Below are 15,032 nucleotides of genomic sequence, written 5' to 3' on the forward strand. Positions count from 1 at the left end.
ACGTAATAAATGATGACTCGGATATAAAAGGAATCGTGAAAGACAATGGATACAATTAACCTCTAGTGGACGTAGATTTTCTAGAATTAAAATCAGGTTATATAATATTATGTATTTGTTAAACCAATTTTGATGGTGCGACAAGGATATTAATTTATAATATCAATATACAGCCTTCTCTTTAGACTAGTTTTCTAATGAATGACATACATAACCTTTGAAACGAAAAATGTGGTTATATTATACAAGTTTGATGATAAATGTAATGTTTAATATTGAAATAATAAATGTTGACTTCCGCAACTAATTCATTAATTCATTTAAATATAAACAGTTGTGCTTTTAAATATTTAAGAAGCAGCATTCAATCAGGTTTATCATGATTAATTAAGATTAATTTAACTTAAAAACTATTTTTATTAACGTCGGTATACCTAATTATAATACGGAAACAAATTAATGCTACCAATAAATTTGGACACATCAAGAAGAATGCTCCAGAAAATCTTAATATCATTGACTAGTAATTAGTATCACAGTATAGAAAATCTAGTATCGTAATTCATTCTTCATTTCGGTCTGATGATACTCACGTCTTGCGAAAGATCAGCGACAATGCATTCTCGATACTCATATTAAACGGTTAACCACCTATTGTGGTTGTTCTTCACTGACGTCTGATATCCTCACTCGGTGTGTAATTTGAGACCGATTGTTACACAATTTCACTGTCAACATATGGACGTGTATGCAATTACCGTAATTATCACTTATTGTTTTTTGTTTGAATAACTCGTTGGTGAGTACGTACGTATGTAACGTAAGTATTGAAAACATTATTAAATAATATTTAGGTACAATCATTATAGGCCTTATTTGTGAATAGTAAATTTAATTCTATAAATAATATTAATAAGTTGGATACAATACAGCAGCATCTCGGGTTAAGGGGATTCCAGGGCCCGAAGATGCCTTTCTAATTGAAATCCTCGTTTAGTTCAGCAAGAAAATATGCCACACGTGAAATTCAGAACGAAAATATTCCCCGCATAATTCAAGCAGAAAAGCTAGTTAATTGTAGTACTTAGTATCGATTTATGTTAATTAGACTGTTTGTCTAGCAATTTATTGTCCCTCATAGCACTTTGAATGTCAACACGCATATACTTTAGTGTTCTAGAAAGAGTTTTGTCAGCTCATTGTATTCTAGTGATAGGTGATGATAGGTCTCGTTTAAATGTGACCGCCATTCGCAGCTAATTTCTAGTTATTTACCACACTATCTCAGTACATATAGCGTATGATGTCATTGCACACTTGGAACCACGTCCTGTGATTTATCATCATAACCTACATTAGATTTCAGTAACGACGTAAGAATTTAATCAGAATTTTAGATTGCAGTATAAAATGACTGAAATAATGGAATGGTAACAGAGAAAATATAAGAGCATTCTAATTACAATATATATTAAACATCTTATAAGGAATTTAAAAACAAGAATCCCTTGAGGCCTTGTGATAATATTATGTTGATTGCACTGACCCACTGGCTTATATGATTTCGTACCGACTCCACCTTAATACAGAAATGATGACAAAACTAGTTTATAAGAGGTCAATCATAGTCACGTTGGATGCAATTTTCTTTTACAGAACGTGTGTAAGTCGGACAGCCGGAGTTCCGCGTGTATCATTGATATTAATATAAACCATAGATCTTGTGCTAGCTGGTACCCATTAATCGTATCCGAGATGCATCTAACTTATCATTACCAGCGAGTAATGTTTATTTGATATGCAATCGTCCGATATCCACTCAACATTTACATGAGTAGGGAACCGGACTTTCTATTTATTATGTTTACTTACTATTTCCGAGCTCTTCGGTATAAAATTATAGAAAAGAAATATTTTTGGATACATTAGCATAAGTAAAAGCAAGTTTACCTACAGAAGAATATATCACACGGTTTAATGCATTGCTAATTGCTATTGTTTTCTTTTTAATATTAAAAAAATTGGATTCTATTCTAACCTAGTTGGCATACCTAAATCATAACAAAATAAATGTGAGAAACATAGCATAAAAATTAGAGGCCTCTTTGTATTTTTTGTTACATTTCGGACAATTAGATATAAATTTAAATCAGAAATGTGCCAAAATAATTTAAAGCCAAGGTTAAGATAATTCTTCTATTTTAAATAGCGTTTGAAAGATCAAGAATACTGCAATTTAAAACATTGATTCAAAAGAAATGTAGTTGCTCAAACTATGTTGAAGTGAAAATTTTTGATATGTGGAGCGATTTTACTTTAAACTTGCTTGACAAGATGATCGAAGAAAGTTGTTTGTCTTTTCACATAATATGTATGTTTTGAGATCGGTATATATTTTCTATGATTATATTTTTGGTTATTGCACTGTTATGTTTATAACAATTACGTAATATTTAATCTTCACTATCAATCAATTTTCTTTAAAAACTTATAAAGTATCATTCGCGCTGATCATAAACAGACAGGTACATTGTATACTACGATAATATTACTACGTATGGAGGAGACACCACGAACAAAATCTGTGCGCCATTTTTTTGCTCTAACTAAGTTTTAAAAATTATTATCTAGTTAGGTACTTACCGATGAAAGTTATTCCTTTGCACTTTTCCGTATTATTTGTATTACTAGATTTCCGCCCGCGGCTTCGCCCGCGTTTTCAAAGGAAAACCCGCATAGTTCCCGTTCCCGTGGGATTTCCGGGATAAAACCTATCCTATGTGTTAATCCAAGTTACCCTCTATATGTGTACTAAATTTCATTGTAATCGGTTCAGTAGTTTTTACGTGAAAGAGTAACAAACATCCATACATCCATACATCCATACATCCTTACATCCATACATCCTTACAAACTTTCGCCTTTATAATAGTATTAAGAAAGATTTGTGCAATATCGTAACACACACGAAGGCATATTTGATGCGTTTCACTTTAAAACCATTAAAAAAACCGCTCAACATACGCCATATGGCGTATGTTGAGCGGAACATAAGTGATGTAGGCGGTGTCGTCTCCATATTAATATTATCTCAATGGACAGGTACGACTTAATAATATACCAATTTATTGCATGTATGAAACACCTAATAATAACAGCACTTTGCATACACTTTTACAACAATAAAAGTAAGTCGTACGTTGTGAAAACCATTGTTACAATGAAGGTAAGCCAGTCACTAATGATAAAGAATAAGAGAAGTGATATGACGACACATGAGATTAACGAAACTAAAAGTCAGTGTTGGCACATTACTTTAAGCGCCTACAATATTGTATTGGATATCAAATAAGTAATGACTTACCGTTCTACTAAAGGTTGCACGTTATCGAGGAACTCGTAGCCCGCGTGAGTTGTATATGTGACAGATTCGTGACACAATATAGTACCATGATCTGCTCGAATAAAATTCTTTAGCACCCAAAATTCTCCTCGTTGTTCCGTACGTGGCAGCATATCTCTATCATTGCAACCTAAAAGCGTCCTCAGATACGCTTGCGTCGTCGGCGACAGGTTGTCTTCATCATCGATATCAAGGCTTGATGCGTTAGACGCTTCAGCATCTGGTACTGCGCTCATCACTTTTCTTTCTGCTTCTGGTATAGTGGCCGTACTCGATGCAGTTTTATTCGTTGTCGCCATCGTGGATGGCGTCTTTTGAGACGTAGATTCTTCAAAGTTTCTTGCACTAGCACTAGAATCCAACGATCTCGTTTCAGTTTCATTTCGAATATCTTGGTTAATGTATCTATATTCAGCACTCCTCTCCGAACCGTCGACGGTCATGGGAACCCAGACGACACCCGGTGCCGTGTTCCCTGATAGTTGCATAGCCGCGTAAAGGAGCACAGCTATGTTTATCACAATACTCACTCTAAAGATAAAATTACGACGGTTAGCCACCATTTTGTAGCAATTTAGGCACTTGCTCTTACAATACTAGTGTTTGATTTGTTAGAACGTCCTCCGTCGTCCTCTAGGACGTAGTCTTCTATAAGGTCCTGTGCGTGTCAGCATCACAATTTATTGTGTCATCAGCAGGCGTGTGGAGGTAGGCGCCACGGTGGCGCCTCGCACTATTCCAGCTCCTGCAATAAGCAATAACATAGTTAATTAACATATCAGTACTCAACGATATCGATACGTGGATAAAAAGTTTAATAATAAACCCGTATTCACATTTTTACTGCTGAATATTACTAAAAATATTTAGACATGTCACGCAGGAGCGTGTTAGATAGTTATCTAAAATGTTTTCTAGAGACTTTCATGCGCGCATATTAGAAGACGTAATTAACCCAGTCGCAGATATTTTCATCACACAGGCCTATCCAACATTCCTGCACAGCTCCGCGATTAGCATTTCTTGTCACTCCTTAATTAGCAAGTCTTGTTCTGATCCACGCTTATCAGTGCAAGATCGTTGCTATTCCGATATTATCTCGCTGGAAAGGCGAGGATGGAATAATTAATCTCATACGAAGACTTGAGTAGTTGATGCGACTAGCGATTAATATTAAATGCGTAACTCTTGAAACTATGTACTCTGCTCAATCTTATAAGACGCGCGGATTAATGCTCCGCAGGAGTATTAAATCATACTGTTATCGCCATAAAAATGTGTCCCTTGGCTCGCGATAAACTTCGCGTTTATCCCGTTGCGATCTATAGCGTAGGTATTGACTAGAACGTATGTCATCCGTACATGGTTGTTACCGGAGTACATTTACAATCGAACGTTTTTATATAGCTGTTTTCTTATATACGACACGACACGAAGGTACCTTAGCTGCCTTAACACACTATCTTAGATTCTCAACAAGGGAATGTTATGTGAGGACGAACAGACGTTATACGGCCGTATATAGTTATTGTCGAGCCAATTTAATAGGCAACATTTGACGTCTATCAATTTTATCTTCATAGGGTGGTAACCTGCTTAAAAACGTCGATTAAAGTGAATTAATCGATACGGACTTGAAACATTTGTCAATCGAACTTGAAACACATGTCAATAATTTATGATCATTTTTTCGATTCTTATTCCCAAGTAATCAATGCATTCGATTCTAGATGTCAGATTACGATTTTTAGAGTAACGTCTCTGGTATTTAAAAAGAAAAAAGGTTTATTGACACAAAATTGTAGCGACGTCAGTTCTTTAAATCATAAGTTGTTTATTATGTTTAGAATGGTTTATCAGTAAAATCAAATCCTAAAATTACTTGTATCGGTCATTATTATTATAAATATGTAATCGTAATTGAAAAAAGTTAAGCAAATGTGCAGTTCTAACAAAACGAAATATCATGTTATTCAATGACGTCGTTACTAGGTTACGTTGTTGAATTTTGTTGAACTGTCAAATGTTGCCTATTAAAATGGCTCTACTATAAGACATGTGTTTACATGTTTATTGATATGTCTCTGAAAATAAAAAAACTGAACAGTAGTTTTGTGAAATCTCGAAACCTTATTGAAATACTATTAAAGTATCCAAAAAGGAGTACAAAATTGTATAAGACGTATTATTTAAAATTTAAATCAATTTGGATAAATTATTTTGTACTTAATTGAATAACATATTTATTACTTACCAGCTTCAAATGTATTTACTACTGATAATGTAATAATAGCAATGTGGAACCAATAGCGATTAATATTGCAATAAATGCACTATTTTCCTTCCTATTTCGTTTTCCTTGCCATTGAAATATACGAGGATAATCAACAACTTTATAATCGACGAGATTACTATTAAAAAAAGACGGGTTGCACTCCGGGAGTGCCGGCAGAAGTGAAAACTTGATTATTAACGTTCAGCGTGTTTGATATTTTGGAATGGTATCCGTCTTACGCATGAAATATAAGGGCTTAAAAAAAAAACATCCGTCTTACGCTTTTTCAATCAGGTTATTCAGGCCACGTGTCGTGACGCGAGTTTAGAGATTTTATACCCAACGCCGCTAAAGAAGTTTTCACTTCAAAAAATTGTAATTCGATAACCTTCTTCAAATCACGAGCTCTTGAATATTTCCGGAATATACTAATCAAATAAGTATTTAATCATAGAACATGATATTTTACTTAACTAATTGCTATCTTTAAATAAAATCATCACAAAATTGTGTAAAGGCTGTAATCGTTGATTGGTACATGGCTATTATCATTGCAATTAAGTTATCAAGGATATAGATTCAATTTTAAGATAAATTCAAGTTTTTACACCAATATTTAATTTGCGCACGTCGCATTCGTGCTAAAACAGGAATAAAGTCAAAGTACGAGAATCAAGAAGACGCTTTAAGAAGGATAAATGATACATGGTAAATAAAATAAACTATGACCCTGAGGGTAAACGCAACCAAGCGTGGAGCTGGCCTAGCTACCGTTGACGATGTAATAGCTCTTAGATAGGGTGACGGCAGACCGGTTAAGTTACGATACTATATTACTTAGTACTAAGTAATTCGCACAAAATGGACACGGATGGCTAGCGGGCAGCGGCTGCATAAGTGCAACAAAAACTGCACAAAAATACAGATAAAAGTATTAGAGCTGATGGAATAAATTTTTTTACAAACTGGTGCTTTCTGGATTATTAATTATAAGAGATACCTCACATGTAGATTGTAGAGTTTTTGATATACCTAATCCCAGAAATTATTGAAACAATTCTATTAAAATAACAGACCTCACGTGTAAATAATTTCTTGGATTGAAATAACTCATAGGTTGTTGTATTGTAGTAGTACCCCATCAAATCATAGGCGTCTATGGACCTTCCGTACTTACTTTGTCACAGTGGTCAGGACAATGGGTCGTAAGTCGTCGACCAAGAATGCCCCTACAGTGAATTTAAGTATTTAGTTTTCTCAGCAACGCAAATATATGTGAACGTTTGCGGTTGACGGCTCGACAATTGAAGTAGCTGTATTGGAAACTGTGGAACGATCGGAATTTCTACCTACGTGACTGTTTCAAATTTCCTTCGCATAACGAACGAACGGCATCTCGATAGTAATTCAAAGAAATAGTAACTTCTATTATGGATAATGCTAGAAACGACTCATTCAAACAACGCAATCTGCAAGTTATTACGTTTTGACGATCGATTTGTATTAACGATGTGCTTGTTCACTGTGTGTACGTATGGAATACGTGATTTATGTCACCGTGTTCATCTCATTATGACGGAATTGTCTCATGTTGATCGTAACCGCTTAGCAGTTAGTGAACACGCGCTGACAATATTCAAGGCACGGTGCCGACCTCCACTAGGGAAAGTGTTTCACTTTAATCACATTACGCTATTTTTGACACACATTCGATATACCAAAACATGTGGATATTTTTACCATAGACAGCGAATTAGTGTGATGTTATGCAATTTTTAAATCAAGTATTGTACATACTGTTATTTATTATTATCTCAGAGTATTTGTACCTATTATGTAATCAATTAAAGTAAACATAATTGAGGTAAACGTTTTTACAAAATAAATCGATACTAAACGCGTAGGTATAACTAAAATTGTCGCCCGATAGAAAATAATTATTGATGAGTGACAATGTAATTAGACAAATAATAAAAGACTTTTATTTTCAGGTAGATATTTTGTAGTTATAAAATAATCATCATTTGACTTGACCGGTAGAGAATACTGTTAAATATGCAAGTTTAACAACCAGCGGAATGTTCAAAATCATTCTAATTATGCAACTATCGTCGCATATGTAATTCTGTTAGACTAGAAAGTGAATTTAATTATGCATTTTTAAGGTAATTAAGTGGATATTTCCTACAAGATGTTTTGCTTACGTATTATGTCCATTCAATGCTATTGAAAGTCGTTTAATCAGGAACTTATTTAAGGTAAAGTAACTCATAATTAACTTCTTGTTGCTTTGGATTTGTTGTTGTTACATTTAGATTTTCTGCGTAGTCTTTTATTTGATTTTAAAATCTATAAAAATTGTAAGTAATGTTATTGTTACATGATTCATCTTATTACACGTGTTTGCTATGGAATTTAGAAATGTAATAATATTATCTAAATATAATGCCTATGTGAAACTTTCATTAATCGGTACCGCGATAACTTAATTAGTACCTAATACCACTGACTAATAATAATATACTGCTAATACCTACTACCTATACAAAATATAGCGAATAGTAGGTAATTATAATTTAGTTGTAACTTGATAAAATCTAATTTCCTTTATCTTTTAATGATTTCCGAAAACACAATTAAGGAAGAAAACCGATAAAATATTTTGTTTATCTTATTCGTCGAAGTGCATATTTTATTTTATCAAGATTGGAAAAACAGAACAGAAATTTTAAGAGCTCTTACAGCCGAAATTACGATTCACAATAACAAAGTAACGTATTTTCGAAAGGAAAATCACTTAACTGTTTGTAGGAAGAATGAACGTAATTCATTTAGGTATAGGGCGTAATAAACTAGACAGACAAGTCGTCCATTAACAGGAAGCATACGACGCGAGGCGCATACGCAATCACGTAACTAGCCATGTGGAAGCCACGAGTCACGACTCACGACGACCTAGCTTCGTAGTTCGTACTTCGCTTGAAGGTAAAAGGTAAAGGTGATGTGCCGTATGCGAACATCTTTATAGCAACGCATAATCACCATAAACCATTCTAGAAATGTATTGAAAGTAATAAAGATAAATTGGACATTTGAAACGAAGAAAATAATTAAAACTTAAATTTAATTAAGATAGAAATGAAATAAGTATAAAATGTAATCTATATATATAAAACTCAAAGGTGACTGATATAGTGATCTATCAACGCACAGCCCAAACCACTTTACGTATCGGACTGAAATTTGGCATGCAGGTAGATGTCATAACGTAGGCGTCCCCTAAGAAAGGATTTTAGAAAATTCATCCCCTAAAGGGGTAAAATAGGGGATGAAAAATTATACCATGAAAATTTATCTTTTCCACGCAAGCGAAGCTGCGGGCAACAGCTAGTAAATAATATAATCACTATCACCTGCGTTGTTTCTCACTGAGATGAATTTAAATAGCTGTACTCTGTAGGCAGGAGAGCTATTATAATACTCGTACGTACAGTGATGCAGGAGCTAAATCGAATAATTACAATAGTTGCACGAAAAGGAATACAAGTCACGTTCGCGAGGAACTCCATTGTCTCGCGAAGGATGCGCTTTGTTGATTTATTTTAATAAAACGATTAATGCGAAATACAAGATGTAGACTTTACGTCATAAGTTCAAAGACCTGTCATCCTCATCTAGTGCTTATAAAAGTGGGTCTAGAGATATGGTATTAAAATTAATCATGTAGTCGTGAGCCATCAATCACTAGGAAAGGTTCCATTACAGAAGCGTTACGACTTCCGACAATTCAGCTTTGATATTTAGCATTCGTCTTTCGACATGGCGTCATAGAAACTGTGTTGTTCTAATAAATAATAATCTATCGTAATATTAATAGTAAAGATTTTTATGCCAAAATGAACACAAATGTAAAAAATAAATGCTGAATGTAGTTGCGGTTCTCAGCATGGTTAATTTTTAAATGAATAATTATAATCATTTTCCTATAAAACATGCTTACCAACAACGTAAATTTAAACACGCATCATTACATTTATACCTTACTAGCGACCCGCCCCGGCTTCGCACGGGTGCAATGCTGATACTAAATACCACACTAAATACACTACAGAAAAATTGTGAACGTTGTATAGGTATAAAAATATAGCGGCCTGCTCCGGCATCGCACGGGTATAAAATACCTACAAAGCCGGGCGGCCGCAAACGCTACGTCCCGCAATTTTTAAATCTGTAATATCTTCGAAAATATTCACTTAAATCATACGGTGTAAAGGGCCATATAGATCTATATTAAATGAACAATGTATTGAAGGTATTTAATTGGTTAAGGATTAATGCTGTATTGGTTAAAATCGCATCGAAAATTAGCCATTATTTGTCGTAAAAAGTAAATGACAAAAAAAAGTTATTGTGGGTTATCCATAAGAGATAGACATATACCATCGCGGACTTTTCTGTAGACCTTTTCAATGTGTATAATACTTAGTACATTATTTTGATAAAACTCGTAGGGTTCAGCCTGCGTTTGCAATGTAAGCGGAATAAATGTAATTTTTTACGACATCACATTAGAAACCTCAAAAATAACAGTACTTCTCCACTACTTAATGGATCTTATTATACATATAAACCTTCCTCTTGAATCACTCTATCTATTAAAAAAAACCGCATCAAAATCCATTGCGTAGTTTCAAAGATTTAAGCGTACAAAGGGACATAGGGACATAGGGAAATAGGGACAGAGAATGCGACTTTGTTTTATACTATGTAGTGATGATACACATACATATATCTACTACGCACGTAAAGATTGAGTAATAATGCGGAAATTCACAAACCAACAAAATTTAAAAATTAAATAAATACAAATTTACTCACAATATAGTAGGAAAACTTGTTTTTAAAATTAAATTAAAATCATGCAATATAGTATAATAGTCATAACTTCATAAGTATGTCATAACAACATGTCAAACATTAATTGTCATTTGCACACAATATAATGAAGTCTTTATTACAAGTTGAGATGAACTGTTTTCATATATTATAATCATAATATCTAACGCGAACTGCTTTTTATCAATTATTATATAAATAGACGGTACATAAATCAATGCAACATCGATAAATTTTTAATAATTTAGTAAAAAAAATATGAATGACCCTTGAAGGTATAGCACGCTTAAGAAGGAGTATAAAGCAAAATTACCAATCTTCTATTAGATAATACGTGTAATATTCAAGACCAAATCTAAAAAATAAAATATATATCAAACTAGATGATATGTTCAACGATTCTGTTTAATCAAAAACATAAAATATTAAAATTGACTCGATAAAAAAAAATCACCAAGTTAGCTCTAATTTTCACACTTTTAAGTTTTCTACTTGACATGGTAATACTTATTATGATTTTTTTTTCATAAACAATTATATTAAAACATTTGCAAGATATTTGTCAGAGCATTTTGTGTAATTACTTTTAGTTTTGGTTTTATCTGCGATAAACCACTTTTATCGTGACAAAACCAAACGTTTTATCTCGAGAAAAAAAGAGCGCCAAAAGTGGTTTATCGCAGATAAAACCAAAACTAAAAGTAATTACACAAAATGCTCTGACAAATATCTTGCAAATGTTTTAATATAATTATTTATGAAAAAAAAATCATAATAAGTATTACCATGTCAAGTAGAAAACGTAAAAGTGTGAAAATTAGAGCTAACTTGGTGATTTTTTTTTATCGAGTCAATTTTAATATTTTATGTTTTTGATTAAACAGAATCGTTGAACATATCATCTAGTTTGATATATATTTTATTTTTTAGATTTGGTCTTGAATATTACACGTATCATCTAATAGAAGATTGGTTATTTTGCTTTATGCCCCCTCTTAATAGGAGTTGATGAAATTATTTAATTTTTAAATAGTATTTATAATTTACACAAATATTTTAAATTTCGGTCCTTTCCACATGTCTGTTGTACTAATTGACCATAGAGCATTAGAGTTGCATTTTATCGAGTTGTAAATAAATAACATTATGAATATAAGATGAATATGAAGAATGTTATAGTGAGTATAATTATTTATATATTAAAGTATATAAAATTATGTTGGGCTTTGTACATGAGAAGTAAATATAAGAATGAATGAAATGCAAACATTATTGTATCTAATTTATAAAATTTTAACTTTTCATTCCCACAATCCCACCACTGAATCCAATAAAATATCTGTGTAAATGTAGAGGTATGACATTAAACACGGCAGGATAAGCCATTTTGGTTTGGAAACTGGAAGGCATTGGAAGGCATTTTGAAATTATCATGATTACTTTAATTGGAAAGGGAAATAGGACTAATTATAAGTATTTTTAAATTGAAAATTAATCGTCATTACACAATTACACATTGTATCTTATTCAAAAAGTGAAATATTTACCGGCATATTATTTATATGTAATTACACCAAACTGTAACGCCGACAGTTTATGTAGCTGTAGTTATTTATACTTAACTTACAGTTATAATTTACCATAAAGTATAAAAATGATATACCTACTTACTAATAAAATTCAACCGTTTATTTAAATAATTCACGCTTGGCTATTAACGAAACGTTATATGAACCACGACAGAAAGGTACAACGTACTTTCCTAGGACCACTGGGATTTGTGCGAATTCAAAACATTATTTGAAAAATTAAAAGTTATTTGTGGTAATGAAATAATTAGAGGACATATAATTACAAAATTTGACTGACGCAAAAACGCACATAGCTTTATATTAAAACTAGCGACCCGCCCCGGCTTCGCACGGGTGCAATGCTGATACAGTTTTTCTGTAGTGTATTTAACACTACAGAAAAACTGTGAACGTTGTATATAAAAACATAGCGGCCCGCTCCGACTTCGTATAGATAGCCTGGCGGCCGGCCGGTACCGCCGCAAACGCTACGTCCCGCAATTTTTAAATCTGTAATATCTTCGAAAATATTCACTTAAATCATACGGTGTAAAGGGCCATATAGATCTATATTAAACGAACAATGTATTCAAGGTATTTAATTGGTTAAGGATTAATGCTGTATTGGTTAAAATCGCATCGAAAATTAGCCATTATTTTTCGTAAAAAGTAAATGACAAAAAAATGTTATTGTGGGTTATCCATAAGAGATAGACATATACCATCGCGGACTTTTCTATAGACCTTTTTAATGTGTATAATACTTAGTACATTATTTTGATAAAACTCGTAGGGTTCAGCCTGCGTTTATTGCAAACAGCGGAAAAAATGTAATTTTTTACGACATCACTTTAGAAACCTCAAAAATAACAGTACTTCTCCACTATTTAATGGATGTTATTATACATATAAACCTTCCTCTTGAATCACTCTATCTATTAAAAAAAACCGCATCAAAATCCGTTGCGTAGTTTCAAAGATTTAAGCGTACAAAGGGACATAGGGACATAAGGACATAGGGACATAGGGACAGGGAAATCGACTTTGTTTTATACTATGTAGTGACAATAAAACATTCAGTCTTTTATAAAGGCTTGTCCGCCTCGTCCGGTCACCCATGTTGGTACAATATAATACAATAGTTAAATGTTTATTTTGAACCTCGTGATAACCAGATGGTTTCGAGATGGATGAACAGAGGATGAACAATTAAAATAATTATAATTTGCATAGCATATTCCATACAAATTATGCAATATTTTTATGGTTTTCTATCATGATTTGTCACAAAGTAAGTTTGTTAGTATTTTCATTAAATTGTGCCTTCGATTTCGGATTGTGTTCATAAATATTTGTAATTTGTACTATTAATGCAAATTAAAAACGTAATGTCTACCTACAACAAAATATGTATAACTCTGTTAAATTAATATTGAGACCTGCCTCCTACCTACTGACCAAACAACTGAAATTTTATTGTATCTAACACGTATTTGACCCAAATACATTTCGAGGAATGGATAAGATACGGGAGAAGTGCCTATTCATAGATAGACTTTGAGGTTCAGAGAACAATGTCAGACCAGAGACAAAAAATAACCTTGAAAGTGCGCTTGAAACAGTTTAAAGACGATTTAGATTATCACCGCCATAATCACTATTCTTGCGTGTCGGCGTAATAAAAGTAATGGCCAGGTTAATGCCTAAGTAAATTTTGGAGCATTTCCACTTAAAAACCATGAAATGCATACTTTCGATGTGGGTCCGTAACCTTAGGCAATGTCAAAAACATAGACTAGTGAACGGAACAAAAGTTTTTTTTAAAACAGAAAGCGTGTGCCAGTTAATAAAGGTCGCAGGCGCAATTTATCTCCACACTGCAATCTGGTCGTCTGTTAGTGCAACTGGGTTTATACACAATCATTATATTTGAGTAAATATAATATTGTTTGAAGAATATTGAAATTGTTTATGTATATGATAAGTAAATAAATTAAGTGTAAGTTTAAACATCGTAAAATTACACATATTACCGATTTGATACAAGATTGTTACTTTCCAAATAAACAGTGATGATAGAGTTTAATTAAGAAAACGTGTGCTTAATCAATCGATATTGAAATGATTAAAAGTAGGTAACTAGTGCTAAACCGTTTATGCGCAATACATTTATGATTTATTTAATTTACTAAATAATTATAAAACTTTTGTTAGCGTTGATATTGTTGGCATTACGATACCGGAATAATTTTGCTAGCTATTACATCTGTGTTATTACTGAGATCTTTCAACAGCTTCGGATGTGTTTTTTCTGACGATTATTACGTTAAAACAGTGTAAATTATGATTGGATTCGTGTTGTTGGCGCGGGTTTTTTCGTAACTCGCAGTGGGTCTGGCACTTCCTGTAAGAAGCATCAATTTGCCGTGATATCGCTTCAAACGAACTGGGGCCGACGACCTTCAAGACTGAGTCATTTTTACGATCATTCAAAATTCTCAGAATCCAACCAAAAGATAATAGGAGAGCGGCTGGCCATTTTCTTAACGGTTGAATTAATACCCCCGTGTAGTGGATACTTTACAACTAATTAATGTTTAATTAATTTTCAACATGAACCTAAATTTTCGAAACCGCGTTACCTCAAACATAGAATTATTTTCGAGCGTAGTAAAACGCATACAACACAGATAATATACTATGAACATATAAACTTGATCGTACCTAAAATTAACATCAACGATGTATCTGTCATAGGATACAAGTGTTGTTGTTTTGTTGAAGCTGAAAGTAAACGACCTCAGTGAAATATTAAGCAAATTATAAATGACGGTTCCATGAAATCAAGTGAACGGTAGCTTATTGTAATTTGATACGATGCTTGTTG

At 33.0% G+C, this 15,032-nt stretch overlaps 1 protein-coding gene across 1 annotated transcript in view; it reads right to left on the reverse strand.

Moving 5' to 3' along the window:
- The window catches only part of LOC149489665 (beta-1,4-glucuronyltransferase 1), a 43,846-nt gene that overhangs the window by 19,134 nt on the left and 9,680 nt on the right, over positions 1-15,032 (reverse strand). Inside the window, exon 2 of the mRNA XM_089714345.1 lies at positions 3,365-4,148. Within this exon, the coding sequence (XP_089570471.1) occupies positions 3,365-3,966 (602 nt within the window). The 5' untranslated portion in view covers positions 3,967-4,148. The remainder of the gene's footprint in view (positions 1-3,364; positions 4,149-15,032) is intronic.

The sequence above is a fragment of the Colias philodice genome, chromosome 3 (genome assembly GCF_061535455.1).
Source record: "Colias philodice isolate Cphi_HAF_F1 chromosome 3, ilColPhil1 Martin Lab GWU primary, whole genome shotgun sequence".
Classification (NCBI taxonomy): Eukaryota; Metazoa; Arthropoda; class Insecta; order Lepidoptera; family Pieridae; genus Colias; species Colias philodice.